Source organism: Callorhinus ursinus, unplaced genomic scaffold, assembly GCF_003265705.2.
Source record: "Callorhinus ursinus isolate GAN/ISIS: 27379988/994484 unplaced genomic scaffold, GSC_fseal_2.0 scaffold50, whole genome shotgun sequence".
NCBI classification, from domain to species: Eukaryota; Metazoa; Chordata; class Mammalia; order Carnivora; family Otariidae; genus Callorhinus; species Callorhinus ursinus.
In genome coordinates, this window is record NW_027397112.1 from 9,410,454 (window position 1) to 9,438,213 (window position 27,760).

The window sequence follows — 27,760 nt, forward strand, 5'->3', positions numbered from 1 at the left end:
TGTGGCTTTCGCTGATTCTGGCCCGGAGGCAGAACAGGGGTGAGGTGGCTTTGCAGACATGGAACCTCCCCAAAACATCCTTTCCACCCAAGGCCCTGGTGGAAGAGAGCCGCTGACCAGAAAAGAAGCCAGGCGGCTGCATCCAGCTGACCCACCATCCCACCCCAGCTCCAAGAGGACAGCCCGAACTTCCAGAGCCCCAAGTGACATAGCAATAAGGGGACTGGGGCTCCAATGGGTGGTGACCAGCATTTTAAAAATGAAATTAAACAGAAAATATCAGAGTATATTGCACATGAGCTAACTTCTATTCTGTGAAATATGTACTGGGTTGAGATGTTAAGGGTTTCTTACTGTGGGTTGCCATCAAACAAATTAAACAAGAATATTTGGGGTGTCTGGCTGGCTACATAGGCTCCCCGGCTGCCCCTGCCCAGCTCTGATCTGCTCACTCCCGGACCGGCCCCAACTTCCTCCTAGGGTCTCACATCTGAGGTCCCTCACCACCACCAGTGCAGCCCTACCCCTTCCCCTCCTGGGCCCCATGCTTCAATAGACCAAACTACTTGTTCTTTCAACAGGCCCTAGGCCCACTGAGGGGCCGGTTCTCATGATGCCAAATGAGCACAGACATGTGATGAGGCAAGAGATAAGGGAGATGTCTACAAAGTGAGGTGACAGTCCAGAGACAGGCAGGCTGCAGGGGACACCTGAGCTGAGTTTCCAAAGAGGGTCAGATGGCCAAGGCAAGTGAACAGTATTTGCAAAGGCCTGGAGGTGTGAGAGAGCATGGGGGTGGGGGGAGAGGTGTTGGAGGGGCAAACATGCTCTATGGGAGAGCCCAGAAAGTGTGAAGGACCCTGTGTGGCAAACCCCCAACCCTTCTCATTCTCTTTAATTCTGCCAGCTTCCAAAGCCCATCTCAGCTTCATTTCCCAACTCCTCAGAGACCCCATCTTGCTCTTACAGAATTTAGCAGCTCCCAGCTTTCATTTATTACATTTAGCTTCTCAATTATAACCTTCCTTAAAGCAGGAGCCGAGTCTGATGTACCTTTTTCCCTGCCACAGCACCTAGCCCAGCATATTCTAAAGAGAAGGCTCTCTGTGTTTTCAGTAGGTGCATGAAGTTTACAGAACCGGCGATCGTAGCTCAGAGCGTGAGCACCCAGCCTAACCACTAACCACGCAGCATGTTCAGAGTTACGACCTCAAACACAGTCCGCACTTGGGGCTCTCCTGTTACCTTGTTCTGGATACAGTTCTGTCTAGTTAATGTGGAGAGGAGGAGCCGGGTTAGTGTTAACGTTGTGAGCAGGGCTCTGAAAGAGTCTGTAGATGTAAAGAACCAATGGCTCCTGAAATTAATTTGTAGGGAAAGACCTTCCTTCCCATGTTTCCCAGTGGCTGCTCTTCTCTCAGAGTCCAGAGCCAGGCTGAAGGGCTCCTTCTAGAATAGGCCAAGGCCCTTATTGGGGGACCTGTGACATGAAGGCAGCATCTAGCAACACCCTCTGCCTTTTACTTTTTTCAGTTGCCAAAAACAACTTCACGTCTCCCAACCCTCCAAGCCTTATAGCAACTTGAGGCGGCCAAGGTAGAGGGGGCCATTCCTGCCTGTCCATTAGGACACTGAGGGACAGGAAGACAGAGTTGGCCAGGGCTGGGGTAGGGCAGGACTTTCATTTCCTCACCTGTAAAGAAGACGGCACGATCAGACTGTGCAGGGGAGCTGAGGAATGACTGTTCTGTGAAGCCATGCCCCCACTTCCCTACCTAAGTTCAGTCCTGGCCCAGGACTGCAGAGGCAGGGCTGCGGCCCAAGCCCTCTGGGTCTCCCGCTGGGTCTCTAGACTTCTAAGGCTGGCTGTGAGGGAGTCTGGGAGAGCAGAGCCCTAGACTACTGCAAGATAGCTTCCAACTGGGAACCAAGGCGCAGCCTCACCCACAGCAGGCTGCCCAAGGACTGCACTCAGAGACTCCACAAAATTTTCAAGCTTGTAGTCCCTCCCCATTCAATCCTGCTCCACCTATTACCAGTTACCAAATCTCTCTGGGACTGTTTCCTCATCTGCAGAATCAGTGAGATACTCCTACCTTGTCTACCCCGAGGCTGTGAAGCAACACAGCCGAAACTTCCCTACAAAGCACCAGTGTTAGAGCCCTTCCCTTCACTCTGACACTGCGCCCGGTGCCCCCCAACTGCAGGTGTCCGGAGGCTACTGAGGGCTGGGGTTACCCCAGTTCTCTAGCTAAGCACTTCCCTCTAGACCAGCCAGCCGTTCTGACCCCTTCACACTATGGGGGTCTCCTGCCCAGTGACACACACACACACACACACACACACACACCCCTCTGCTGACTCCAGCCTGTCTCGGGCCCCTGCTGTGCAACCCCAGCACAAAAGGGCTCTTGTATTCCCTACCCCCACCAGGTCCCCGCCTCTGGCAGGTTCCCCCAACCCACCCGCAAAGCTCCACAGCAGCCAGAGCCCCTCACCACTCCCTCCTTAACCCTCCTCTCCCTGCAATCCCTCCGCTCTCTCTACCCTCACCCCTTCCGAAGAGCTCAGTCCCAGGCTCCCCTCACCCCTGACTCAGAGTGCCTGGCTGTATTCCCAAGCCCACCCAGGTCGGACCCAGGTCACAGCTCTCTCCCGCAGCCCTGGACCCTTCAAGTTAAAAAAAAAAAAAAGAAGAAAGTGCTAAGTCAATTCACAATAAGGTACCGGTGAGTTGATAATGTATTTTAAAGAAGGTCAAGGGTGAGAAGCTTTGCCCAAAGGAGTGAATGACTATTGAATGTATTGTTAGGTCCCAAGGCACCAGTATAAGGGATCTGTTGTACGGGCACTCCTGAGGCTCCCCATACAGGAAAGTACACATGACACTGGTCCCAGGACAGGCCAGAGCTTAAGATAGATTTTTATCTCTAACACAGAAAATAAAACCGACTCCTCTGTTTTCAGCCCGGTAAGTTTTAGACAAGGCCCTATGGCCACACCCTCCAACTGCCCCACCCTTATTGCAGCAGCTGACTTGTGACGCTCAGGGGGCTAGGTCTAGGCGCCTGGGAGACGGACTGGGGGAGGGGGCGCTGAGAACGTGAATTTCTAACAGGTTCCAGGTGATGCTGATGCCCCAGGCCTGGGAGCTCCACTGGCCTATAAGACGCTCCTCTCAGATTCAGCCAGAAGCAGTCGTGGATCCGGGTAAGAGGAGACCGCTGACCTCACAGGACAAAGGTTGATAGGGAATCTCAAGTCAAAGGGGAAGGCTCCTGAGAGGTCTGCATCACTTCCCCCAGGCCAAAGGATCTCCTGACCACCTGGCAAGTAGAAGGACTCTGAATCGCCACCAGCACACTTGGGCGGGTGCGGGGAGGTCCAGGCCCAGCCATCCTACTTACTGAATCTCGTGATCTTTCTGTAAAGCACACTTTTTGTCTCCCCTCTTGCGTGCGAGGCACTTTATTATACCTACTATTTCCACTCCTTACAGCCATGCAAGGAGCTATTCCTGAAGCTTGCAGAGGTAGGATCTGAATCAGACCCACTTCTAAAGCCCAGGCTCTTAACCTCCAGGTGATTCTGCCTTAAGAAATGACAGCAGAACAGTTAATTTTAGGAAGCAGAGACTCCCCATACCTCAACTAGTGTGTGTTCCATGTCTCTCCCTCACTTACCCCGGGGCTGATTTTAATTACAGACAGAGCTAGCTTGGGCAAGTGGAATGATGATTAAGTGGGAGGGGGGAGGGGCAGAGATTCTCAGAAAGCAGAACTCACCAAGGTGGGTCAAGCTAGGTGTAAACTTCACCTTCTCAGAAGCGAGGAGCTGGACCCGATGCTTACTTCTAGCTCTAGGATTCTAAGAGATGACTACTTTTAAAGAGAATTATTTTCTAAATTAAGAAACACATGAGCTCCTTGTCTGCTCATCTTCTCAGCTGAAGGAAAGCCTGTTCTCACAGCGCTAGAGGAAGGCAGGCAGCAAACCCTCATAAGGCAGTGTGCAGGTGTGCCCGGGTCAGCCACAGAAATGGGGTGCACACGGGCTCTCAAGATCAAGTCTCCAGGTAAAGCCGCCCATCTTCGGATGGAGAAGTCGGAGCCCAATTCCTTCCCTTCCCTTCCTGGGGCCCAGAGCCTTCACCCCTGGACTGTGAGCCGACGGCTGGGCCCTCCCTATCCTGCTCACTGCTGTCTTCCCACCAAGCATGAGTTATCAGCACATCGGAGCTACAAAAGGTGTTGTATGAATCGGCACGTTGCCAACATGCCTGCAGTGTCCGCTGGGACTCAGCAGCAGGATTTCCCTACCTACCCGCCCCCTAGATGCTCAGAGCCCTGTCAGAAGCTGAAGAACTAGAGTAAAATCAAGAGGCTAGGAGATTCACTTCTTAAAACTTATTTTAATATCCTCCCCGCCCCCCCCACCCCAAATTGGGAAAGTCGAAAACAGTCTGGCTGGGTTTAATTACAAATTAATACACATTTTTTGTCATTGTTTAAAGTAAATCAATTGTGGCAATAAGGGATTATCCTTGGAAAAAGTGAAACCCATATTAACAAAATATGTCATGGAAGAAACCCACTTAGTGATTTCACTGGCTACTTAAAAATCTAGAAAAAGTCAGCATTCTGCATGTTCTCTGGGGCTAGCCCATGTAGTGGAAAGAGGCCTTGCCCAGATTCAAGCCTTAAGTCCAGTCAGCTCCAACGAGGTCCTAGACCCAAGGGAAGCAAGGAGAGAGGGCATCCCTTCTTCAGGAGGGCAGAAAAGGTAGATCAACAAAGTCCTGCAGCTCCACTTACAAGCCCAGGGGGAGGAGGCAGGAAGTTAGAGGGAAGGCTTAAAGATGCAGCATTCTTTCAACCTTAAAAAAAAGAAAAGCTGGGGAAAAAAAAAAAAAAGGTCTTGCAAGATCACTGACTGAGGAGAGAAAACAAGGAATAGAACTTAATACTCTGAGTCAGTCTCGACTCCTCCATCTCTTCACGCATGCCACACACCATCCTTCCAGGGCGCTCAACCTTTGAGACCCATAGGGACTCTCTGCTTACTAGCCTGAAAGTCATGGTTAGAAAAAGGTACCACACACATACATACACACGTATGTCACGTGTTAACACGTGTATAAACACCTGCGATAAAATGGAAATCTGGAAGAAAAAATTTATCTGTAACAACTTGGAAAGCTGGGCGCGCCAAGGGCTCCCGGGCTGACTTCCTTCCATTCAGAGTTCCGCAAGACGGTACCTCCCCACCATCGTCTCTCCAACTGGGATCCAACTCCATCTTTCCCTAAGAGCACCTGGCACCGAGGGGAGCAGGGCGGGGCACAAAACCAACACAGGTGCCAGCAAGTGTCCCCGGTGACACGTTTCACATGTGAAAGAAAGACTCTGAGTTCTGTGAGAGCTCTCTAGCCTTCCTGACTTCCCTCCCCCTGCCCAGGGGACACACATGCCTGGATGCTGCATCTTTAAATATTTCTGGCTCAGCCCTCTTGCCACATATGTCAGTAACATTCCAAGCTGGCTACCACATGCTCAGGCTCTGGCCTCCTCCCCTCTCTACTGTCGAGTGCTCTGCTGCTTCAAGGGCACAGTGGGGCCACGCATCTCCCATTTCAGCTCCGTCTTCAGTTGATCACACATCTCAGAAACAACCAAATGTAAGGGGGGGAAAAAAGAGTTCCAAAAGAATGTTCATATTCGAAATACCTATCTCCCTGGGATTTTTTTTTTAACTTCACTTGATCAATCTATTAAAGTGAGTTAGACAAAGCGTGTGTGCACATGCACACACAGACACACACCAGCACACACCCACAAAATGTAGAGGGCTGGAGGTTGTTTCCTGCCAAAAGATCTAACAGAGGAAAGCTTATGCGCTGATCAAGTTTTAATATCGTGGTTACAAGAAAGGTACACCGTCTAGCAAGCACACAGAGACCACGGGGAGGACCTCCCGATCCCTAGAGCATTTGGCTCCCCGGCCCATTTTCTGCCTACCTCTGGAACAGTTTTTGGATAGCTACTGCATTCAGAGAATCCAAGAGGACTGCATGGACAGATGAACCTTTATTTAAAAAAATAGCACTTCAAATAAATTAAAAGGGACAACCGTCAAGTGTTCAAATTGTGAAGAAAGAGTTGAAAACCTAGAGACTCCAAGCTGCGGGCTTCTAACCTCGTTCTTTGTCCGACGGCAAAGCCCCACACACCTCAGTCCTCCCACTTGACACCTTCCCTGCTGAGATGAGGGAAGCGATTGCAAACAGGAGACCAGACGGAGGAGAAAGCTGCATCTGACTGGAATGAACATTGCCACGTACTTGCTAATACGGGTTTCACTTTATGACCAAATGTATTCTTTCAAAAATAAAAAAGGGGGAGGGAGGGAAGCTGCATGTTTTTAAAAATTGAAATTATTTAGGGATAAAACACTAACTCTAGTGCCTTTAACGGGCAATAGCAACTTTTTTCCTCCGAAGTCAAACACCATCCCCAGCTGAGCCTTTGTGCTACAAGCTTTTCAGGAGATGTTACCTAAACTTTATTAAAAGAAAAGAACAAGTTTAAATATAGACACTGGACTAGCCCAGTCTGTATTTTCAAGTCCACATTCTTCATCTGAAGCACTGCATCAGGGACCCCCCCTGAGTCTGCATGTTTTCAAGTTCACAGTACATGGAACCAGTTTTTCTTTTTAATTTTTTCCTCACTCAGAGCAGCCACATGCAGTGGCCGTTGACGCCGGAACCTCGGGCGGGGCCTTTTCCTACGAGGCCTGGCCAGAGCTGCCCAAGGTTTCTCCTCAATGAGAATCGATGCTGTCATGCTCTATGGATGGGAAAAAAGCAAGAAAATAAAAGCACCTGGTACAGGTTTCATGAGATCCATTCGGATTCGCTATGTCCCAAACCCGCTGCTGAATGCCATTTGTCCACTTTGTGTGTGCTGAACAGTTCGCGGCCTAGGAGTGGGTCTCAATTCGAAGAACTGTTATTGGACGCCCCCGAGGTCGATGCAATAGCAGCTCCAGCAGGGCTACTCGTGGAGACCGACTTTCGGATGTGAGGCAGCAAGTAGGGGTCACAGGCCAGCTGCTGGACATCAATGCGGTCCTCCTTTCGGTAGGCTAAGCATCGTCGAATAAATGCCTGAAAGGAAAGGTTCTTGAAGAAGCCTGAGGCAGATCACCCTGGTGCCCCCAGAGGGAACCCTGAGGCTCTGTAGCAGCTGCCAGGGCCCAGCCCCGGAGCAAACGTCTTCTACAGAGAAGGGGCTCAGGGCCCTTCCCAGAAATCCCCAGGCACACCCAGACTGGACCAGGCAAGGAGACGCATGGGCAGCCACACCTCTCTCTGGCCACGGACTACTTCCCCGAAGGACGTGGCCGAGCCATTCCTGAGGGGGAATGGGGCATGACCCAACCTCTAAATACCTCTGTCCCCAGAGGACAAAGACCAACGCAAAAACCACTCCCTCTCTGCCTTGGCCAGTTTACCCGGACACATCTATCTTCACGGTCCTGCGTGTACAAACCATGGCCTCACGTGAACTTTCTACTTCCTGACGAAGTGAAAACTGCGATGACAAGCCACTACCACAGGCAGGGTGAGGAGACCCACACTTACTAACACTACAGTGTGTCACAGATTGGTACACTTCCCCTGTGTATCTCGTTCTTCCTTGCAATGATCAGGCACACACCTAAGTAGTAAAGGAAAACCTGAACAGGACTTGTCTCCCCAAGAGTACTGCAGACATAGAATCATACTGTTGAGTTGGGTTTCATTCAGAATCCTAATTTACTACCAACATGGAAGTTTCCTTTGTGCTAGGTATGAAGGGCTACACAGGCTCAGTTTGTACAATTCTTATCACAAGGGCCCTTAAACGATGATCTATCTTTTCCTATTTTTTAACCAGACAGTTCTATTTAATCAGAGTCTTGTAATTATTTAAATAAATACATTGATTTTTAAAAATCTAAAATGTCATTATCACCTTCAGGCCATACTTTACATTTGGATGATGCTAATGTCGCAATGTAGGTCCATCGATTATAACAAATGTCCCACTCTGGTGCAGGAGGCTGTGCATGTACAGGGACAGGGAATACATGGAAACTCTCTTATTTTCTGCTCAATGTTGCCGGGAGTCTAAAACTGCTCTAAAAAATATAGTCTAGGGGCGCCTGGGTGGCTCAGTTGATGAGCGTCTGCCTTAGGCTCAGGTCATGATCCTGGGGTCCTGGGATCGAGCCCTGCATCGGGCTCCCTGCTCAGCGGGAAGCCTGCTTCTCCCTCTCCCTCTCCCTCACTTGTGTTCCCTCTCTCGCTGTGTCTCTGTCAAATAAATAAATAAAATCTTAGAAGAAGAAAAAAAAAGAAAAACCAATCTTTAAAAAAAAATAAAAATATAGTCTAACAAAGTCTGTTAAACACACAAAACACCTAAAACAAGATGTAATGATTTTTTTTCCATGTTTAATTAATAAAAACCGAAAGTAGAGCAACAATCCTGCTTTTCCAAAATCAAACACACCTAGAGGTAGCTGCCTGATTAAAGTATTTGGAAGATAAAAACAAACTCACAGAAATAAACTTAATAATCCTTGGCCTTTAAAAACGAACCTTTCTTAGTGAGATATGAAACAGGAGTTAAATGGGTTACCTCGAGTTGGATAGCATAATTACTGGTCAAATAATTCCACCTTGACTTTTCTTTCCACACAGCCGCCAGGGCAGGCTTTTGAAACAGGGATCAGATCACAGAGCTGCCCTGAGTAAAACCTTCGAGTGTTTCCCATCTGTCCGGCTGCCTCTCCCACTGACCACCCTCTCCTCCGCTCTGCCTGCTCTGCGGATCTGCTAGGCTTGCACTTACATCTCAGCTGCACGCACTTCTCTGCTTGGACTATTCGTCTTCCAAATCTACACATGGCTCCCACCTTCACATCACTCAAGACTGCTCATTGGTCACTTCACCACTGAGGCCGTCCCTGACCAGGCCATCAAAAAAGGAGTTCCTGCCCCTCCATCTTCTCACCTGCATTTATTTTTTACCATCTGAGATGGATCTGTTGCTAGTTATTGCTTGTCTCACCTGCTGGAACAGAAACTCCTGACAGGCAGGGACCCCATCTGTAGTTCACTGCTACACACTCACCATTATTCCCTCTCTGCCACCCTGACAGGGCCTAGTTCTCACCAGGCACCCGAAGCAGTTATTGTAGGAGGAGAGGGGCGAACAGATTCAGAAGGAGGAGGTTTTGAATGACTCCTGACTTTTATACTGATAATCCATCCACTATTACCCAGAGAAGTAATACAGTCACTTCCTGCTGGTCACAACTTACCTTTGCTTCTGGTGTTACCACTGGCTTTGGCGGGAACTGCACTTCAGTAGCTTTAAGAATAGTATTTTCTTGTAGAATGTCTTGCTGGGACTGGTTGTGGCCAAAAGGCTATCATACAAAAACAAAACAAAGGTGGGCCTCTGGTTAAAATTAAAGAGAACACAATTCAAAACCATAGGGAAGGGAAAGAAAACATGCCTCAGTGAGAACTGCTAGAAAGAACTCTGGAGATGGTCTCCTCTCTCTCTTTTTATAGGTGAGGGGTAGAAAGGCTCAGAACTTAATAACATGCTCACAGGACAACATCAAGGTTAAGGCGTAACTGGGACGGGAAGCAGCATCTGTCATATCATGACACCTCTGTTCAGCTTTGCTTACAGCCAAGAAAAAGAACATTCCAGAAGGAACCAGCAACCTCTTCTCCCTTGAGTGATACCTGTAGGCATAAGTAATACATAACACGTGCCACTGGCAGACCCAAGACACAGGTAAAAAGAGATGGAAAAGGAAGTAAAAGAGAAGGAATAAGTACAAACCGAGGGGGGGGATGGGGGGGCTGAGGCTATTTAACGGCTTCATCTGTACCCCAATGTGCCGTTTTCTTTTCTTTTGCCCCCCCCAAAGGTTTTATTTATTTGAGAGAGAGCGTGCGGGGGTGCGGGGTGGGGAATCTTCAGCAGATTCCTCACTGAGCGAAGAGCCTGATTGGGGGGGGGGGGGATCCATCTCATGACCCTGAGATCATGACCTGAGCCAAAATCAAGAATCAGATGCTTAACGGACTGTGCCACCCAGGAACCCCAATTTTCTAATAAAGTCTTAAAATATAAGTTCAAGCCTAGTGTCATCTCTACAGTGCTTGTACATAACCCCTACCAACATTATCAGCAGCACTTCCACATCATCAGAGTACTAAGTAATAATTAACAACTCCGGGGGCGCCTCCCTGGCTCAGTCAGTAGAGCACGCAGCTACATCTCAGGGTTGTGCGTTCGAGCCCCATACTGAGTGCAGGGATTACTTAAAAATAATAATAATTAACCCCTATGGCTGGTTCTATAGTTACCTTTAGAGAGGTAAGATAAACAAAGACCAGGGAGAAGTTAAAGAGGAAGCTGAAATCGGAACGAAGAGCTTGGTCTAGGGATTGTAATAAAAATATTAAGAGTCCGAGGAAGTTGCAGAACTCCCAAATGGCTTATAACCACAACCTACACTGTCGGGACCACCGACAAACTTCAATTATTTATAACACACTGACAGCAAAAGTTTTAGTATACACGCACTGGATCCTAGTAGTATGTTTATTTGTAAGGTAGTAGGCTCATAAGGAAAACACAAATGTGAAAATTCATTAGGTATAGTTTACTACCTAGGTTATTATGTGTCCAAATGATCTATCACCTTGATCCAGAGGTAACAGTGAATACTTTCTAACACTACATCTCCCTAGTACAGAAAATAGAAAGCATGCTTTTATTAATAATAGCTTTAACTAATGGGATGGCTGGGAATAAAGAGCCCTGTAGATATTTCAAGTTTCAGTTCTTGGGACCTTAAAGAATGGCTCCTGGAGGGGTGCCTGGGTGGCTCAGTCGTTAAGCGTCTGCCTTCGGCTCAGGTCATGATCCCAGGGTCCTGGGATCGAGCCCCGGGCTCCCTACTCTGTGGGAAGCCTGCTTCCCCTTCTCCCACTCCCCCTGCTTGTGTTCCCTCTCTTGCTGTGTCTCTGTCAAATAAATAAATAAGCAAACAAATAAAATCACATGCGTCGGCGAGACTAACATTTAAAAAAAAAAAAAAAAAGAATGGCTCCTGGAATGACTGTATACTTTAAATAAACTATTTCATATAATTCCTTGTATATATTATCAGAAACAAAACATACCCTGGATCTAATTGAAAACAGCAAAAACGCATGTTTTCAATAGCCCAGTGGAATTCATTAAGTACTCTAGGGTTGAAAAGTTCTGCTTATGCATAAAGCTTTTATTATTGTCTGTATTTTCTTCAAACCACAACTTTCAGGATTCCATTCTGTATAACCAAATGATTAATTCCAAGAGAATAATCGACACCATGCCAGTGTGTACATGCAGCCCAAGACAGACGTCAAGCCACCACATCTGACCTTCTTCCTTACCTTCCTTCCATAAAGACACTGGTAGAAGATCACACCCACTGACCAGACGTCAACTTTATTTGAGATCTTTGGTGGCTCTTTCCCAACCACAAAACACTCTGGTGGTAAATACCTGGGACAAAAAGAAAATAAAAATTCTTAGAAAAATGACTGTATAAATCTAGGACATGTATAAAAAGGCAAAGTAGGAGACCATGCGGGAAATAAAAGTATCGGAATTTTAACTGAAATTTTGCCAAAAAAGCAACTGGGCCTAGCTGGGGAAAGTCAGTGAGAAGACACTCTAACTTAAGGAGGGAGTCATGTCCTAAAAGCCTTAAAATACACTTCTCAATTCACTGAGAGGAGCAAATATTCTCCCTAGTCCCTGCTTCACCCACCCCAGCATCCTTTCCCAGGGTTGTGCCCTAATATAAGTGTCATTCAACAAGTTCCAAAAAGGAGGGACAACACAAAAGAAGCACATTCCCTTTTATGAACTGCAGCAACAAACATCCACATAGAACTCGAAGTGGTGTGGGTTTGCTTTCATGTTGGCTAAGAAAGATGACTCTCTAAAATAACTATCTTCAAAGTCCGAATGAATTCAGGACCCCGTATAAATCTCTGAGAGGACTAGCTGTCTGCCTTCTTAAAGTAGCCTCTTTGCAAACTCTAGACTGGGAGTACCTACAACCTATAATAAATGGTGATATTACAGTCCGAATTATCAAAGGTATTTTACACTTCCCACTCGAAGGATGATCAGGGGCTTACTGGAAGTCTAACAAGTAGGGGAGAAAAAGCCAAACAAACTAGTAGTTAGCACAACTCAATCCTCATCTGAATTCCTTCCCTCCCCACCCACCCCTGGCCTCTGAAAAAGACTAGCTGGGCAGCCAACCACACCAAATTGTATGGTGTCGAAGGTAAAGGCCTCTTTGCATTTAGGAAACCCAACAAATATGCTTCCACTCATTGCCTGGGGTCTTAGCCATGGCGCAGCTGGAAGACAGCATTCTGAAGATAACAGATTGATTTCTACAGATTTCATGCTGGTAAAATCAATTCTGTGAAAAAATTCTTTATTTTAGACCCTGCTGTGCTTCTGGTATAAAAATCTAAACTTACAACTTGAAGGGGGCCACAAAAGTTGAGAGGCAGAAAATATTTGATGATGGGCTTTTTTCTTTTTTGAAAGAAGTTTAGTCTCATGTTCTTGTTTCTTATTTATTATTTTTAACAGACATTTTGGGATGATTAAGACCACTGACCTACATTATTGTTTCACAATGAAAACTGTTAGCCAAAACACACACTGAACTTATGAAGAGGGAAAAAAAAGCAAAGAAATAAAAATACAGGAAAAAGAATAAAAAGAACAGCTCTCCCAAATGCCCCTAAAACCTCCCTGAACCCGACTTTTCATGGTTCTTGATTCTTCAACATACATAATTTAAATATGATGTTGGATAAATAAAAAATAGAAACCTGATTCCAAAATGATCATTTTAATGCATTTACAACTCTTTTGTGGAGGTGTTAGGGAAGGACAGAAATTGTTGAACTTATCCAAATGCTGAGTAATAATTTACCCAAATATTCAGAGTACAAAAGACATTGATTAAAAAAAAAAAAAAAGACACTGCCACTGGATACCAGTACAAATCTGGAAAATCACTTCTAGGTCTCAGTTTTCCCACGTGTAAATGGAGAAATAAACTAGTTCTTCATCCAAATAATAACTGAAAAAGTAAGTGCTCTAATTCCCTATCGAGGACTCCAGGAGAGAAAAGACAGTTCTATGACATTGCACTAAATTGTGTTTAAAAGACAAGTTGCATATTCCATCATGATAAAATTGTCATGGGGAAGATTCTCAAGGTCTAGCCTACAGGTCATTTATTTGGTAGTATTCAGGGTGCCTGATGGCTCAGGCGGTGGAGCATGCGACTTTTTTTTTTTTAAGTGTGGAGCCTGATGTGGGGCTTGAACTCACATCCCTGAGATCAAGACCCGAGCTGAGATGAAGAGTAGGCCGCTTAACCAACTGAGCCACCCAGGCGTCACAGAGCACGTGACTCTTGATCTCAGGGGAGTGCATTCGATTCCCATGTTGGGTGTAGAGATTACTTAAAAATAAAATCTTAATAGTAGTATTCAATGTAGAATTCTACCAAATACTGCAGCAACCAAAACATTGCAAACAGTCACCTAGACTTTGCTGTTTTCCCATCCTGTATATATCTCTGCGGATGTCACAAGAGGATGACACATGAGGAGGGTGATTATGACAATGCTTCTACCAACATGGAGACTCTCTGTAAACCTTCATAGGAACCCATGGAATTAAATTTTCTCAGTAGCCTCCCTCTCCACCTCACCACCTTTTATTATGAAACCCATCTTCAAATATAATCTGAAGTAGAAAGAACAATAAAATGAACACCCAAGTAACCATCACCCAGTTTCAGTATCAACATGGGGCCAATCTTTGTTCATGTGCCCCTCCCCCACCAAACATTACTTTGAAGCAAATCCCAAGCGTAATTTTTGTTTAAATTTCAAATACTAAATTTTTAATAGCTTAGCAAATATAGCAATAGGTGGCAATGAGAAAACTAATTTAAACATCAAAAGGCTTCACTTTTTAAAAAGAACTACAAAAAGGGGCGCCTGGGTGGCTCAGTCGTTAAGCGTCTGCCTTCAGCTCAGGTCAGGATCCTGGAGTCCCGGGATCGAGTCCCGCATCGGGCTCCCTGCTCGGCAGGGAGTCTGCTTCTCCCTCTGACCCTCTTCCCTCTCGTGCTCTCTATCTCTCATTCTCTCTCTCTCAAATAAATAAACTCTTTAAAAAAAAAAAAAAAAAGAACTACCAAAAAAAAAAAGCTAAAATCTAAATTCTAGTGAATTTATATAGCAGAGGTATAGACCTGTTTCCAGAATTTCCAACAACAGATATTTTTGTATCATTTAGAGACAGGAACACTAACCCACAATAACCACCATAGTAAATAAACACTGTAAATGTAGCTTCTATTTTAAACCTAGAATCTCAAAGTTTTAATTTAGAGACTGATTTTCACTATAGGTACCATCGCCACAAAAAATAAGGAGCAATGAAAAGTAGAAATTTTGTGCACATGGTGTTTCTCTCAGGATGTGATGGTTTCTCTAACATACCTTACATATGATAAGACCGATGAGAATAGAGCTCATCTTGCGGCTTGTGAAGGAACTTCCCCTTCTCCATCTGCTTCCAACCCACACCCTCATTCCCAGGCAGTCACTATTCTGCTAAAGCCCAGGGCCCTCCAGTCTCAAAGATAAGAGACTAACCAACAGACCCTGGGGTTTAACAGCATGTATAACCCCTCCCTCAGTGCTGCTGGAGGCTTTCTCCATGTTGGAATCACATGTCCAATATGTAGCTTTGTGTTACCACCTCAGAAGTGAAAAGGAAGCTCTGTTAACACTCCTTTACAATCACAAAGTTAAATGCTTGGGCTGCAGGTATCTTTTATGGTTCTCGCTGTCGAAAGGAATACTAGGCAGAAGTCACAGACCTCTAGGAGAGGTCACAGAGCTATAGCTGGGGCACGGTGGTTGCAGGGAGATGAGTGACAACAGATGGAAGATACGTGGCCCAAAACCGTTTAGAGCATGGCTGAGGAGACGGGTAATTTTCCTGGCAAACTACTTTTTTCCTGTTTAGATTTCCAGGGATGCTGTGGTTACTTTACATATTGGTCTTTCACAACTCCTTAGTTGCCGACAGTCCACCATCCTCAGGCAACTCTAGAGATGGATCCCTCACCCTATTAATGCATAGGAAGATACCTGAAATGGGGCACCTGGCGGCTCAGTCGGTTAAGCGCCCAACTCTTGATTTCAGGTCGTGAGCTCAGGATTATGGCACTGAGCCCCGCATCAGGCTCCGCTGAGGGTATGGAGCTGCTTAAGATTCTCTCTCTTTCTCTCCCTCTCTCCCCCTCTCTTGGGAAAAGAGAGAGAGCTGCATTTGTACTGAAAATAATTTAGGGCCATTCTTTAAATACACATGAGCGATCTCACCCTCTTCCTACTCCATAGGGCAGGCCCCAGGAAGAAACACACAACTCCAATGCCTGGCCGTAGATAACCTCTCTCAATGGTTTCCAAAAAAGGAAAGAAAAATTAATTAAATACAAAGGGTCAAACTGCCGGAAAGACTAAAATTTGGGGAGGAAAGTCTACTTCGGTTTACAGCATTTCTGCCTAAGACAGGATGTAGATATTATCAATTACCAATATTTCAGTACAGCACAGCCTTATCTGCACCAGCCAACCTGGCAGATCTCCCAAATACCTACCAGTAAGTACCAGCACCTTGTGACGTTAGCTCCATGCCATCCACGGAATTGTAGCTATCATCATCCATGATCTTGGAAAGACCAAAATCTGTGATTTTTATCTCTCCACATGCTGTACCATTTACTAAAAGAATATTACCTAAAAAGATGAAAACCTTCATGAATAAAAAGACTTACTAATTAAGAGAAAAGTTCAAGGTAATAACAGACAAGAAGGGGACAACTGAACTCAAACTCTTGCACATAATAGCAAACATCTAAATTCCTGGAATAAAATGATCTGGACTCTGGATGCTGGAGGAGAGTCCTCAGTGTCTGGCTGCAAACTTCCATTTTCCAAGAATCACCTGCTAGATGTGCCAAAACCACCACTATGAGCAGTGGGAAAAAAACAGTAACTTGCCAAAGTAAAATTATCACTTGGACAGTTGGTTAAAATGGTGGGAAAGTTTCATCTGAACTTTCAGTAACGATCTCTCAACCACCCTGTTTAGAACAGTTGTTTCAGGACAAAAAAAAAAAAAAAAAGAAACAAAACAAAACCCCCAGAAACCCAAAAATATACAAGGGAATCAAAGCTAGAACCACAGTGCCACCTACAGCTCCTACACCAGGAAAATGTACTGGATTCAGCAGTGGAAAACCCAATCACACAATGGCCATTGTTTTAAAAAATCACTTTGTTGTAATGAATTTTTTAGTCATTTGAACTGTACTAGAACATTAAAGAATAGTAAATAGTGAGATTTAATATGTAGCTACCAGGAGAGGAAAGCAGAGTTAACAACTGTGCCCACCAGGCGGTAAGTGGGAACCATCTTCCGAACACCCCAGCCAAGCTGGTGCCAGCTACCTACACAGAACATACACAGACTTCTGGAAAAACAGCCCACGATGAGGACAACAAAAACAGAGGTAAGAAGTTTAACTGCCCTCTACTGTTCGCTAAGGTCTACTGAAGTTTACACAGTAACCATACAAAAAGATGAAAAACTACTGGGATTTAATGAAACGGGAGGTGTATCTGCAAAATAACTTGTTCATTTGGGGACACTTATCAAAGAGACCTGGAGGAGAGGAACGGCTACGCAGTGTGAGTAATGGGAAAAAAACAAAGCTGAGCTTGCCAGAGCAGTTCTTTCTAAATCGGGCTGACATCATGAACTGCCCTGACTCTAAAGACAAGGGCATTGTTTCTTCTGAGTATTTAATCCAACTCCCCTTCTCAAGCCCAGCACTGCGGGGCCAGGACTCTGTTCCCACACCTGCCCGGGCAAAGCCAGACGCTACTAGGCTTCCAGGCTCCCTCACATTCTCTAACTTTGTAAAATTACAAGTCACTTCACCAAAGATCAGAGAAAAGTCATCAATACAGTCACCTAAAAGTTAGACATACCTGGTTTGAGGTCATAGTGTATGATGGGAGGTTTTATTTCATTTAAGTACTTTAAAGCATTCACAATCTGCATGATAATGGATCGGGCCTCTTTCTCCGACATTAATTTGTGCTGTTTCAGGTAGAAGTCCAGATCATTTCCCTCACAGTATTCTAATACTGTACAAAACCTAAAGACAAATAAACCAGCATTTGACTGTGGGAAAGTGCAAGCAGATTAAGACTTCTTAAACCAGCCCCAGTGAAAACTTCAGGTAATTAGCTTCTTGCTCTGTTCTTCTTCATTCCTTAAAGTAGAGTTCTATTCTTTATTCAGTCGTAGCTACCTGAGTGGCTGACGGGAAGGAAACTGCATTCTCCCCTGGTGAAGAGCCTTCACATCCTCCACAGGAGAATCTGTTGTGCTACAGTGTACCCATGACATACCTCTTCTTAAATCCAGACTATACGAATACGGACAAGAACTGTAATGTACCTAAGCTAGGTATCTTTTCAGAAGGGTCTCCCACACATGCCGTGCTCCAGTTCTAAACAAGCATATTGTGGTCAAGTACACAATTCTCAATGCAAACATTTCATCTGACCCCAAGTGCTGACAGTAAGAATCTAGGGTTTGCTCAGGTCCCAAGAATTGGTTTCATGTCATATCTCATGGAAATTTGGCACAATACTGTACTATAATCTCTCCTTGCTAAATACAAGGTGTAAAAGAACTTCTAAAAGCACAGTCTCGGGATGCCTGGGTGGCTCAGTCGGTTAAACGTCTGCCTTCGGCTCAGGTCATGATCCTAGCGTCCTAGGATCGAGCCCCGAGTTGGGCTCTCTGCTCAGTGGGGAGCCTGCTTCCCCCTGCTTCATCCCTTCCCTCTGCTTGCTGCTCCCCCTGCTTGTGTACTCTCTCTCTCCCTGTCAAATAAATGAATAAAATCTTTAAAAAAATAAATAAAAGCACAGTATCTGTGGTTCTAACAAATGTGTTATTACATTGTATGAGTTTTTTCCTCCACTTTTATCAATACATATACAGACCCAAATTTAAAACTACATACCATTTGTAGTGTTAAGGGTCATGTGTCTAGCTTCCAAGGCAGTTATAAACCAAAGGCTTCCTGAATTGTTGAGTATTCCTGAGAGATGAAGACCTTTTAAACTATCCTAAGCTGTGACAATGTCGGTGTTATCACTCAGGGTCTAGTCAGGAAATAAAAACCACCTGAGTATTTAAAACAGAGGTTTTAATTCAGGGCACTGATCACATGGATGATGGAAGAGCTGAGAGGGTAAACTGGCCAGTGAGGCACCCCAGAGATCATCTAGACAGGAAGCCATTAGCACCCTAAGGCCAAGAGGGCCAGATGACAGAGATGGTGCAACCAGAATGGAGGGTCACCAAGAGAGACTGGAATCATAGTGGGGGCGGGTGTGTGTGTGTGTCTACCTCCCACTATCTCTGTCTCCGCAGTGGCTGAACCCAGCTGAACAACAACTGACACAGGATCTGGTAAAACAGATGACAAGGGTCAACTCACCTAAGATGCAGAGCAGGGGAAGGGTGAGGAGCAGACCTGAGAGCAAACAGGCTCAGGACTAGCACTATGGCCCCTGGGCAATTTGAGGCCTTCAAAAAGTACTGCAATGAAAGGTGCACATACATAGTTCTGTGGGATCCCTGAATTGAACAGCTTATGTTTCTTATGAAACATACTAGGGCATGCTAGCACCCTATTTGAGGATAAATATCAAAAATTTAGATTCTCTGATCTGCGACACAGACTCTCATGCTTAGTCGATGTATTCTTTGACCCAAGTGCAAGTTTAAAATAAAATCTCACTTGAACATCCAAACAACTCTCAGAAGATTTTCTAAAATGATGATGAAAATTCACCATACACACACAGGAGGAACAAAATAAATTCAAGAATAGCAGACAACCAAGTCAATTCCTCAGATCAGTTAAAAGTGTATACACAATTCAAAACTGCAAATAATCCAAGTCATATTTATTTTTGAGATGTTTTTTGTACTTACATTTTGAGGGGTGGTGGTGGCGGGGGGGGGGGACAGTCTACTTAGTATTCAAGGAATTTACTCAAAGCAAAAAGGTAAGACCACCCTGTGAAGACCTGTTCTGTACCTAGATATTCATCTGAACCCCATCCATGCTAACCACACACTGACTATGCCAGGTTTGAAGACCACCCTTCTGGAAAGGGTACATCCCTGAGCAGGTGGAAGAAGGGATTTTTCACATTTCCAAAGGGAGTTAAGGTCTCCCCCTTTTGGAAACATTTCTAAACGTGGGACAATTCTCGGCATAGCAATCTCTTAGACAGCTGCTGTCTGGAATAGGCCAAAACGTCTAGAATCACCCTGCAAGGTGAAGAGAAACACCTGCTGGCCAGACCGTACAGTATGTTCTCCTAAATCAGCTCAGACTCCTACAGAGAAAATGTTTCCAAATGCTGAAATATTTCTAAATCCCTGGATAAACCCAGAGGTGACAGAGCTCACCTATACCAGATAATGAAATACAACAATGCCTAAGAGTACCAAAGATCTCAAGCAAGTCCTTTAACTTCCCTGGTCCACAAATTTCCATCTATACAGTGGGAAGGCTGAACTGAGATCCCTCCTACCTCTAACCTCCTACATGCCTGTGAGGCTCTATTTCATAGGCAGCACTGGGTTATGCCTTCATTTGTGCCACCTTCATTCCCGTTCTATGATAAAATCACATTGCTGGTCCCTCCTTGAAAGATCCATCACTGTTCATCAGAACGTCCAGCTGGGGCAGAGACTCTTGTATAGTCCATACTCACTGGTGCGTGTCAGAGGTAGCTGGCACCAACTTGTGACAGTTACCAAGAGCCAACAGTTAAATTACTAAGCCACTGATAGGATGAATGGACAAACAAAAGGTGGTATAGTCATACAATGGAATATATTTGGTCCTAAAAAGGAATGAAGTACTGATACATGCTACAGTAAGGATGAACCTTGAAAACACATCTTGTTAAATGAAAGAAGCCAGTCATAAAAGTCCATATACTATGAGTCATTCATATCAAAGTCCAGAATAGGAAATCTATAGAGGCAAAAAAAAAAAAAAAAATTAGTGGCTGCTTAGGGCTGGAGTCAGGGCGGGGGGAGAATAGGGGAGTGACAGCAAAAAATATGGGGTTTCTTTCTGAGGTAGTGAAAATATTCTAAAAATGACTATGGCGATGACTGCACATATCTGTGAATATACGACAAGCCTTGAATTGTATACTTTAAATGGGTGAACTATACGGTATTTAAATTATATCTCAATAAAGTGGGTTAAGTTAGTAGTGTGAAACCAGACGTGTTGAGAAATTCATTATCACAGAGACTGTTAAATACTGTGAATTAGCCCTATCCCCTCCCCACCAAGCTGGTTGTCCAACATTCACCAGCACACCATTACACATATCCTGTGGCTAAGAGATGTATTGCTGGCCCAAATGCGAATTCACACAGGATCATCTGCCCAGAAATAAATGCACTTGGTTCCCTCAGAGGGTATTTCCTCCACCCAGATTGAAACTCTAATCCATGAGTAGTCAACACACTGCAAGAGACCAGTATCAACTGCTAAGCTAAAATGGCACAGCACTTACGAGTCAGTGTCCAGTGAAAAGTAATCATACAGCTTAACTATCCTGGGATGATCCAGTTCTTTGTGAATCCGGTATTCCCTACATGCATGCCTGTAAACAAAGTGGAAAATTAACATTTTGTATTTTGGATGGTCTTTCAGACCTCTTCAAGGATATGCCTACATATTCTCTCATTGCTCCTTATTTCTGCCTATACATTCCATTTAGGTCGGTCGGCTGGCCCCCATATCTTTCCTCATCCTATTTTCACTACTGGTGTCTACCAAGCTGTTCAGAAAATAGCAGGTGCTCAAATATTTGCTGAAGGACTAGATGCCAACCTTTTATCCCTTTCAAGTTCATTCTATCACAATCTCACCTCTTTGATATTTATATCCAAATAGCAAAGCTTTAAAAATGATAAAGACAGTTTTTTCTCTCCCTTCAAAAGCTGATACTTCGTATCTATAAATGTTTATATCCTGGGGCTACATCAAGGAGATCAATTTTGGCAGTAAACTGCTTGGGTAAAAGGATTACAGATTATATAAGGCAATTAGCAGTGCTTTATATTTGTTCTAGAATTCTCCTTACACAAAGAATTTAAAGGGCTATCAGCTTTACTTTCTTCTAAGAAAATATGAAACTGATAAAAATATTATGGAACCTAGGGCCTGGGTGGCTCAGTCCGTTAAGGGTCCAACTCTTGATTTCAGCTCAGATCATGATCTCAGGGTAGTGAGATCAAGCCACGCACAGCGAGGAGTCGGCCTGGGATTCTCTCTCCCTCTGCGCATCCCCCTCGGCATGTGCCTGCATGCATGTGTGTGCGTGTGCATGCACACACTCTCTCAAATAAACAAATCTTAAAAAAAAAGAGAATTACTGAACCTTAGTTTTCTTGGAATTAGAGTTTACATATACATATTAACACCTTTTTTTTTTTAGTGCTTTTCCAATTTAAAGTCATTTAATAAGATTAGGAACAAAACAAATTATATAATTTCACATATTCATTGAATTTTAAAAGAATTACAGAACAAATTTATTCAATATAATTACCAATAATTTTTAAAGTATTTAGTTCTTATTTACAAAGAGAGCAACAGAAAATTTTTATACTTTAAGTAAGCTACCACCATTTAGTTTGGGGCATTTTCTTATAAGGCAAAGAGTCAGAAAAGAGAACTTTCCAGAGTATGGTAAAATAAAACTAAGATGATGTTTTCTGAAATTGGTGTATTCCAGTATGTCAAAGATACACAGAAAGTACTCAACTAAAGAAAAGCTGAGGAAACAAGCAGGACAGGGAGAGAGGAACAGGAATCTAAAATTAATTAAACACGTTTTTCCCGGATGGAAACTGTGTTTGACTAAGCTTATTTTTCAAGCTGCCACTTTTTGCAGTTTTTTTGCTTCTTCTAATACTTCATTTCATCACCTTTATGTCTTTCTGAAAAGAAGAGACTTGCCAGCACTTAGAGCAGTTAGGACACCCACTACACTGGGACCTGGAAACCCGGCCCCGAGTCCCAGCTCTATGACATCGCTTCTCGGGGCTCCTCCATGGCTGCACAGGACTGGAGGTTTCAAAGGACGCTTCCTGGAGATCCAGGACTCCGGAGCCCCCTGGGCAGATGCTCAGCAAATGTAACTGTGGCCCAACCCCACATCCCACCTAAGCAGCATCACACCTTTTTCAAACATCAAGATTCCGTGTAATACTTCATTCAGTAAAACTAAGGTGATGCTGTTCACAAAAACCAAGTCTAGAAAGCTAGGGACTAACTAGATAACCATTCAAGTCATTTCTTACACTAGCACACTAAAAATGTATAGTTCTCTGCCATTCTGTTTAAACTTTTTGATTTTGTCATACATTTCAGAAGAGACCAATTTCTCTACCAAAGTACAGAAAACAGAGGAAACTAAAGGAGGCAAACATTAAAAACCAAAGGGAGGGTCATTCAAAGTCCTTGTCAACCAAGGGCATTTGCTGTGAACACTGAAAGCACTCCCTCAACATCATGCTAGGCTCTAAGCCCGCTTCTCATGCTTCATCAGGCAAGCCAGGAGCTCTGCCACATCCCTCATATGTTCAACTTTTAATTTAGCATCCGAGGGATTAATGCAGCACAAATACAGAAACTTTAATTAGAAACTGGAAGAAATGTATCCACTAACATGTTAGTTTTTTACTCTCCTGTAAATGGATGTATATTTAGGCTTCCAAAATGATTGTCCTAAAAAATTAGAAGAGTATCATACACAAGAGTATACTAACTAATTCAGATACAATTATTTCTGTGGACAGCTTTATATGAGATGTTTCCTACAGTGGAGTTTTTAATATGTTGTTTGGGGGAGTTAAAGAAATCTTGTGATACTAATGTTTTAATAATGCAAAAGTAAAACAATCAATTTGCTTTTTGTTTGTGGGGGAAGGAGAGGAAAGGAGGTGCAGAAGAGAACTCAAAATTAAACAAAACAACCACCTTTAATTTTGAGTTCTTCCTTCCTTTTTACCCAAATAAATGTCTTCATTCCAGATGGGACTGGCAAGTCACTCCCATGACAGGAAAAGCAAAGACATTACTATGCAGAAGAATAGTAACATTTTCATATTTTATAATGTTACCACAACACTGAAGTGAACCACTTTTTAGTTTAATACTGAATTTTTAAAGCACCCTCTAAAATCTGTTATGTGCTTGATATAAGCCTTCTTTAAGTTCAAAGGCATTAATGACATTTTGCTAATTCACTATTATCTATGTAGCCTATATTCATCATTATGATTTCATATCAAGCAAAATCTTTCAAAGCAAGGTGGAGTGCTTATGAATTTCTCCCCAGGCGTGAATGGAAGTCACAAGAACTCTGCACACCCCCTCTCCCATGTGTTTTTTGGCTAGGAAATGGCCCCTGCAGAGACAGCTCCATAGAAGGTACTTGGGTGCCATGATGCCCACCTCCGCTGAGGAAATAAAAGAGGTAGGAAGGCACCACTGCGAGCCTGCAGCTGGACCAGTCAAGAGCTTAGAAAAATGAGACAACCCCCTTCACTTGTGCTATGACTCCGCCTGGTAGAGAAATGTGAGACAGATCCCTAGTCTCTACCCACTAGCACTTGAAACAGCCTGCCAAATGTGTCGCGGAGGCACACGGTCCCGGATTCAATCCCTCACTGTTGCAGAAGGCTAAGGCAAGCAGCAGCCCCCTACAGTTACCACAGTGTTCCTTACCAGAGTTCTCTTTCGGGCCAGACTAAAAGCTGGACACTGAGACCAGGCAGAGTATGGGTCAATACCAACACAGGAACCATTTTCTCAAGGTTGACCAAGGCTGGCCCCTCGTGAAGTCAAGTGGTTTAGCGTGGTCAAGGCACACGTAAGACAGAGAACAGCCTCCAAGGAGAGCTGAAGAGCATTTTTAAAGAGAAGCATGTATAGTTCTAACACCCTTATGTACTGAGTCTCAATGTAATGGGGACATTTCTCATTTATAACTGGTCAGAACAACATGTGGTTTCCTTCTCTGTAGCGCTCCTGGCGTTCACTGTGGCATGCCATTCGTCCCCGCACGCCAAGTCACTGGAATGCACTTCTAATAATGTAACCGCTCCTCAGACGCATCTGGACTGCAGCTGCCTGTCACGTAGGATACACACGCAGGGTGCCATGCATAAACCACACATCATCCGTTTGCCTACCTCTGCTAAGCCCTACTTCCCTTAATGCCACAGGAACCCCCACTTCTCCGGGGCTGAGTGCCACTGCCAATCTGTGCAGAAAGAAGAGTTCCTGGACCCCCGATAAGTAACAAGGGTACAGTAAGACTTGCCCTGGTCTATGCCCCAAGAACTAGTTGATGATGTAGAAATGAGATTTAGCAGCCAATTAAAAAATGGTTACTTCAAAGTCCACTGCTTTTTTCCCCTCCAAAGTACTATTTATAAGAAAAAAAAAAAGCCTGCTTTTATAGAAAGGAGGTGGGTTGTTTATATCAAAAAGGGCTGTCTTGGGAAGCGTCTGCCTTCGGCTCAGGTCATGATCCCAGGGTCCTGGGACCAAGTCCCGCATTTGGGCTCCCTGTTCAGTGGGGAGCTGCTTCTCCCTCTCCCTGCCGCCCTCCCTGCTTGTGCTCTCTCCCTGTCAAATAAACAAAACCTTAAAAAAAAAAAAAAAAGGTGGGGGGCTGTCTTCTCCCTTCAGGGTTAGGGCATTTCTAACTCAGGGCTTGTACCTATAACAAGGAAATGATAGTAAGCCCACGGAGGGATCCTAAAAGCAAATTAAGTATGCGTGGCTTCCAAACCAAATGAGCCATGAATTCCTACTACGTTCTGAAGCTCGGGGGCAAAACCTGATATTAGTGGATCTAAGAAATTCACACTTGTACATGTAATAATCATTCCTTCTAAAGAAGTCACTCTCCAACCCCCCTCCCTAAATATGGCGGAGGATCGCCACTAGCGGCCTTTAGAAGACAGGCAAGCACTGTAAGCAGGACACTGAACACGGAGAATTCTCAGAGGGGAAACCGTGAGGGGGAGGTGAGCGAGGCACTGAGGAGCTGAAGGAGTCAAATAAGCACCAATGAGGCACCCCACGTACCCCCCCACTGTCTCCTTCATGATGAAATGACTGAAACAGCAGAAAAAAGTCCCGCCCCAAGCTCCCCAGGATCCCCAGGGCACTATCATCTGCTCTCTACAGACAAGCAAGATGGTTTCTGAGGCTCTGCCTGTTTATTGTAGCTAATGTTAGACACACAATGGAAAGGGAGGTTAAAGAGCATGGGTTTTGGATTGAGGGAAGTCGAGATTTAAATACCAGCTCAGCCATTTTTTAACTATGACTTGAATTCTCTTCAGTTTCAGTTTGCTCATCAGTAAGATGGAACAGTTACTCAGTCTGCTAGGACAGTTAGGAGGAGTAAAGGACATCCCCATAGCAAGATACATACCGCTGTTAACACAGGCTCATGCTACAGCCAGCACTACTGAATTCTGACAAATCACACACTCTGGCATCACTTACTTGTGGTAATTCTCCTTTTTCTCATCTCTCCAGTTTTTATTTAACTGGTGAATTTTCACAGCTACATATCTTTGTTCTGTTAGATCAAATGCCTACAAAGAAGAGGAATAAGTTATAGTCTTGATAAAAGCTAACAAGAATCACAGGCAAGTAATGGATTTGAAGCTTCTATTTAACACATGGATGTACTCAAAACCCAAAATGCATTATTAAATACTAACAGCCGTGGAGGACAACACATCACGTACTTGTTTCAGAGTTACAACCATCTTCTTAAAACTTGTGACCAGATAATTTAGAAGACTCCAGACGCACTGGCACCAAGGGGCTTAGAAAACAACCCAGCAGACACCACAAGCAGCAAGCCAGCCTGCGCCTTACCAGTCCCTTCCAAGCAGTTTCTCGGTGGACACCACCCGCCCTCTCTGGGGACCTGCTCCCCTGGGCTGTATCTCACCCCTCTGCTGACACTGGGACTTGGCATATGCTTCCCTAGCAAGTCCTGCCGCTTTTGAAATGCTGGGGACACAGACTACCTGCTCCGTGAGAAATAACCCCTCCAGATATTCCTTTTCACTATGTTTGTTAGAAAATAACCTCGTAATTTGTTATACTATGTTTATTAAAACACAAACAGAAACAAAAAACAGTCCTATCCATATATGATGGGTATATAAAAAGCAGTTTTTTGATCCCAACAATGTCTGAAGTTAGTCACACCAGGTCACTTCTCTAGCATTGTCCAAAGAAAGGGACAGACTTTCCCCAAAGACCGCCACTACTGGCCAAGTCCTCCATCAGCTTAGGTAGTGCTGTGTCATAGAGGGAAGAAGGGAAACAGGTGGGTTTTTGAGGATGCTGGGTATAAATCACAATTTGATAAAGTGAGTAGTATTTTAATATAATAGGAAATTTCTCTTATACAAAAGAATTTACTGAGGAATTCTTTTGGAATGAATAGTTTTTCTTGGTTTTTAAAGTTCAGATGAGAAACTTAATACTTGAGTTCCAGCACTATTACCACCCATCTGCCAGTTTCCACAACTGTATGAACAGATGAAGGTAAGAGGCACAGGAAGAGTCCATGAATACTGCTGATTACTGTTCAACACATTTTTTAAACTGTAAGCTACCTCTAGGAAAGCACTAAATGCAAGAGAGGGCTGCTTATAAAAGAAACTTCCAATTTATACTAAATTTAAACCAGTAGTTTTTAAAATATAGAAACCACACAATTCAAACAGAATATCTTATTTCACAGAAATGGAAATTCTTACAGACTCTAAAATCTACCTACAAGCTTGTATACCATCTTGGCTTTACAGTAGAGAACCATTCCAAGCCATTAAAAGCCAGATCAAATAGCACCTAATTTATAAGAGCACTAATGATATGTAAGTGTCTTTTTCTCTACCTACCACACTGTATTTCTGAATCCAAGACACTATGATCCACCACTGATTTTTAAGAAGGGCCTCTGGAGAGTGGAGAAAGGCAAAAGAAGAACTACATGGAATGTACACAACGCTGGACGAAGCACCTACGTTTCAAGAATGTTAAAAGGTTTAAGGAACACACTAGGAAAAAAAAAAAAAAACAGGATGAAGAAATCACTAACTAGCAACTGGGAAGCACCAAGAACAAATTCTGATGTTTTAAAAAAGGAGCTGTCTCACTTGTGGGCCAAAAGAATTAAAAGCAAGGTCTCCAAGAGATCTCTGCACACACGTGTTCAAAGCAGCGCTATTCACAACAGACGAGAAGAGGAAGCAGCCCCAGTGCCCACCGCCAGATAAATAGAGAAAGCAAACGAAGCGTGCGCATACAATGGAATGTTATTCAACCTTAAAAGAAG

The 27,760-nt window shown here is 44.2% G+C and overlaps 1 protein-coding gene across 6 annotated transcripts in view; it reads right to left on the reverse strand.

Moving 5' to 3' along the window:
- Positions 1-6,067: 6,067 nt before the first annotated feature.
- TLK2 (tousled like kinase 2) overlaps positions 6,068-27,760 on the reverse strand; it is a 117,789-nt gene continuing 96,096 nt past the window's right edge. For 5 of the 6 annotated variants that reach the window (XM_025890033.2, XM_025890034.2, XM_073883089.1 and 2 more), the window contains 7 exons: positions 25,906-25,997; positions 20,885-20,974; positions 17,243-17,412; positions 15,847-15,985; positions 11,516-11,627; positions 9,373-9,480; positions 6,068-7,168 (listed from right to left, as the gene is read on the reverse strand). In XM_025890033.2, the coding sequence (XP_025745818.1) occupies positions 6,995-7,168; positions 9,373-9,480; positions 11,516-11,627; positions 15,847-15,985; positions 17,243-17,412; positions 20,885-20,974; positions 25,906-25,997 (885 nt within the window). In that variant the 3' untranslated portion in view covers positions 6,068-6,994. The other variant, XM_073883088.1, reaches the window with a different exon arrangement.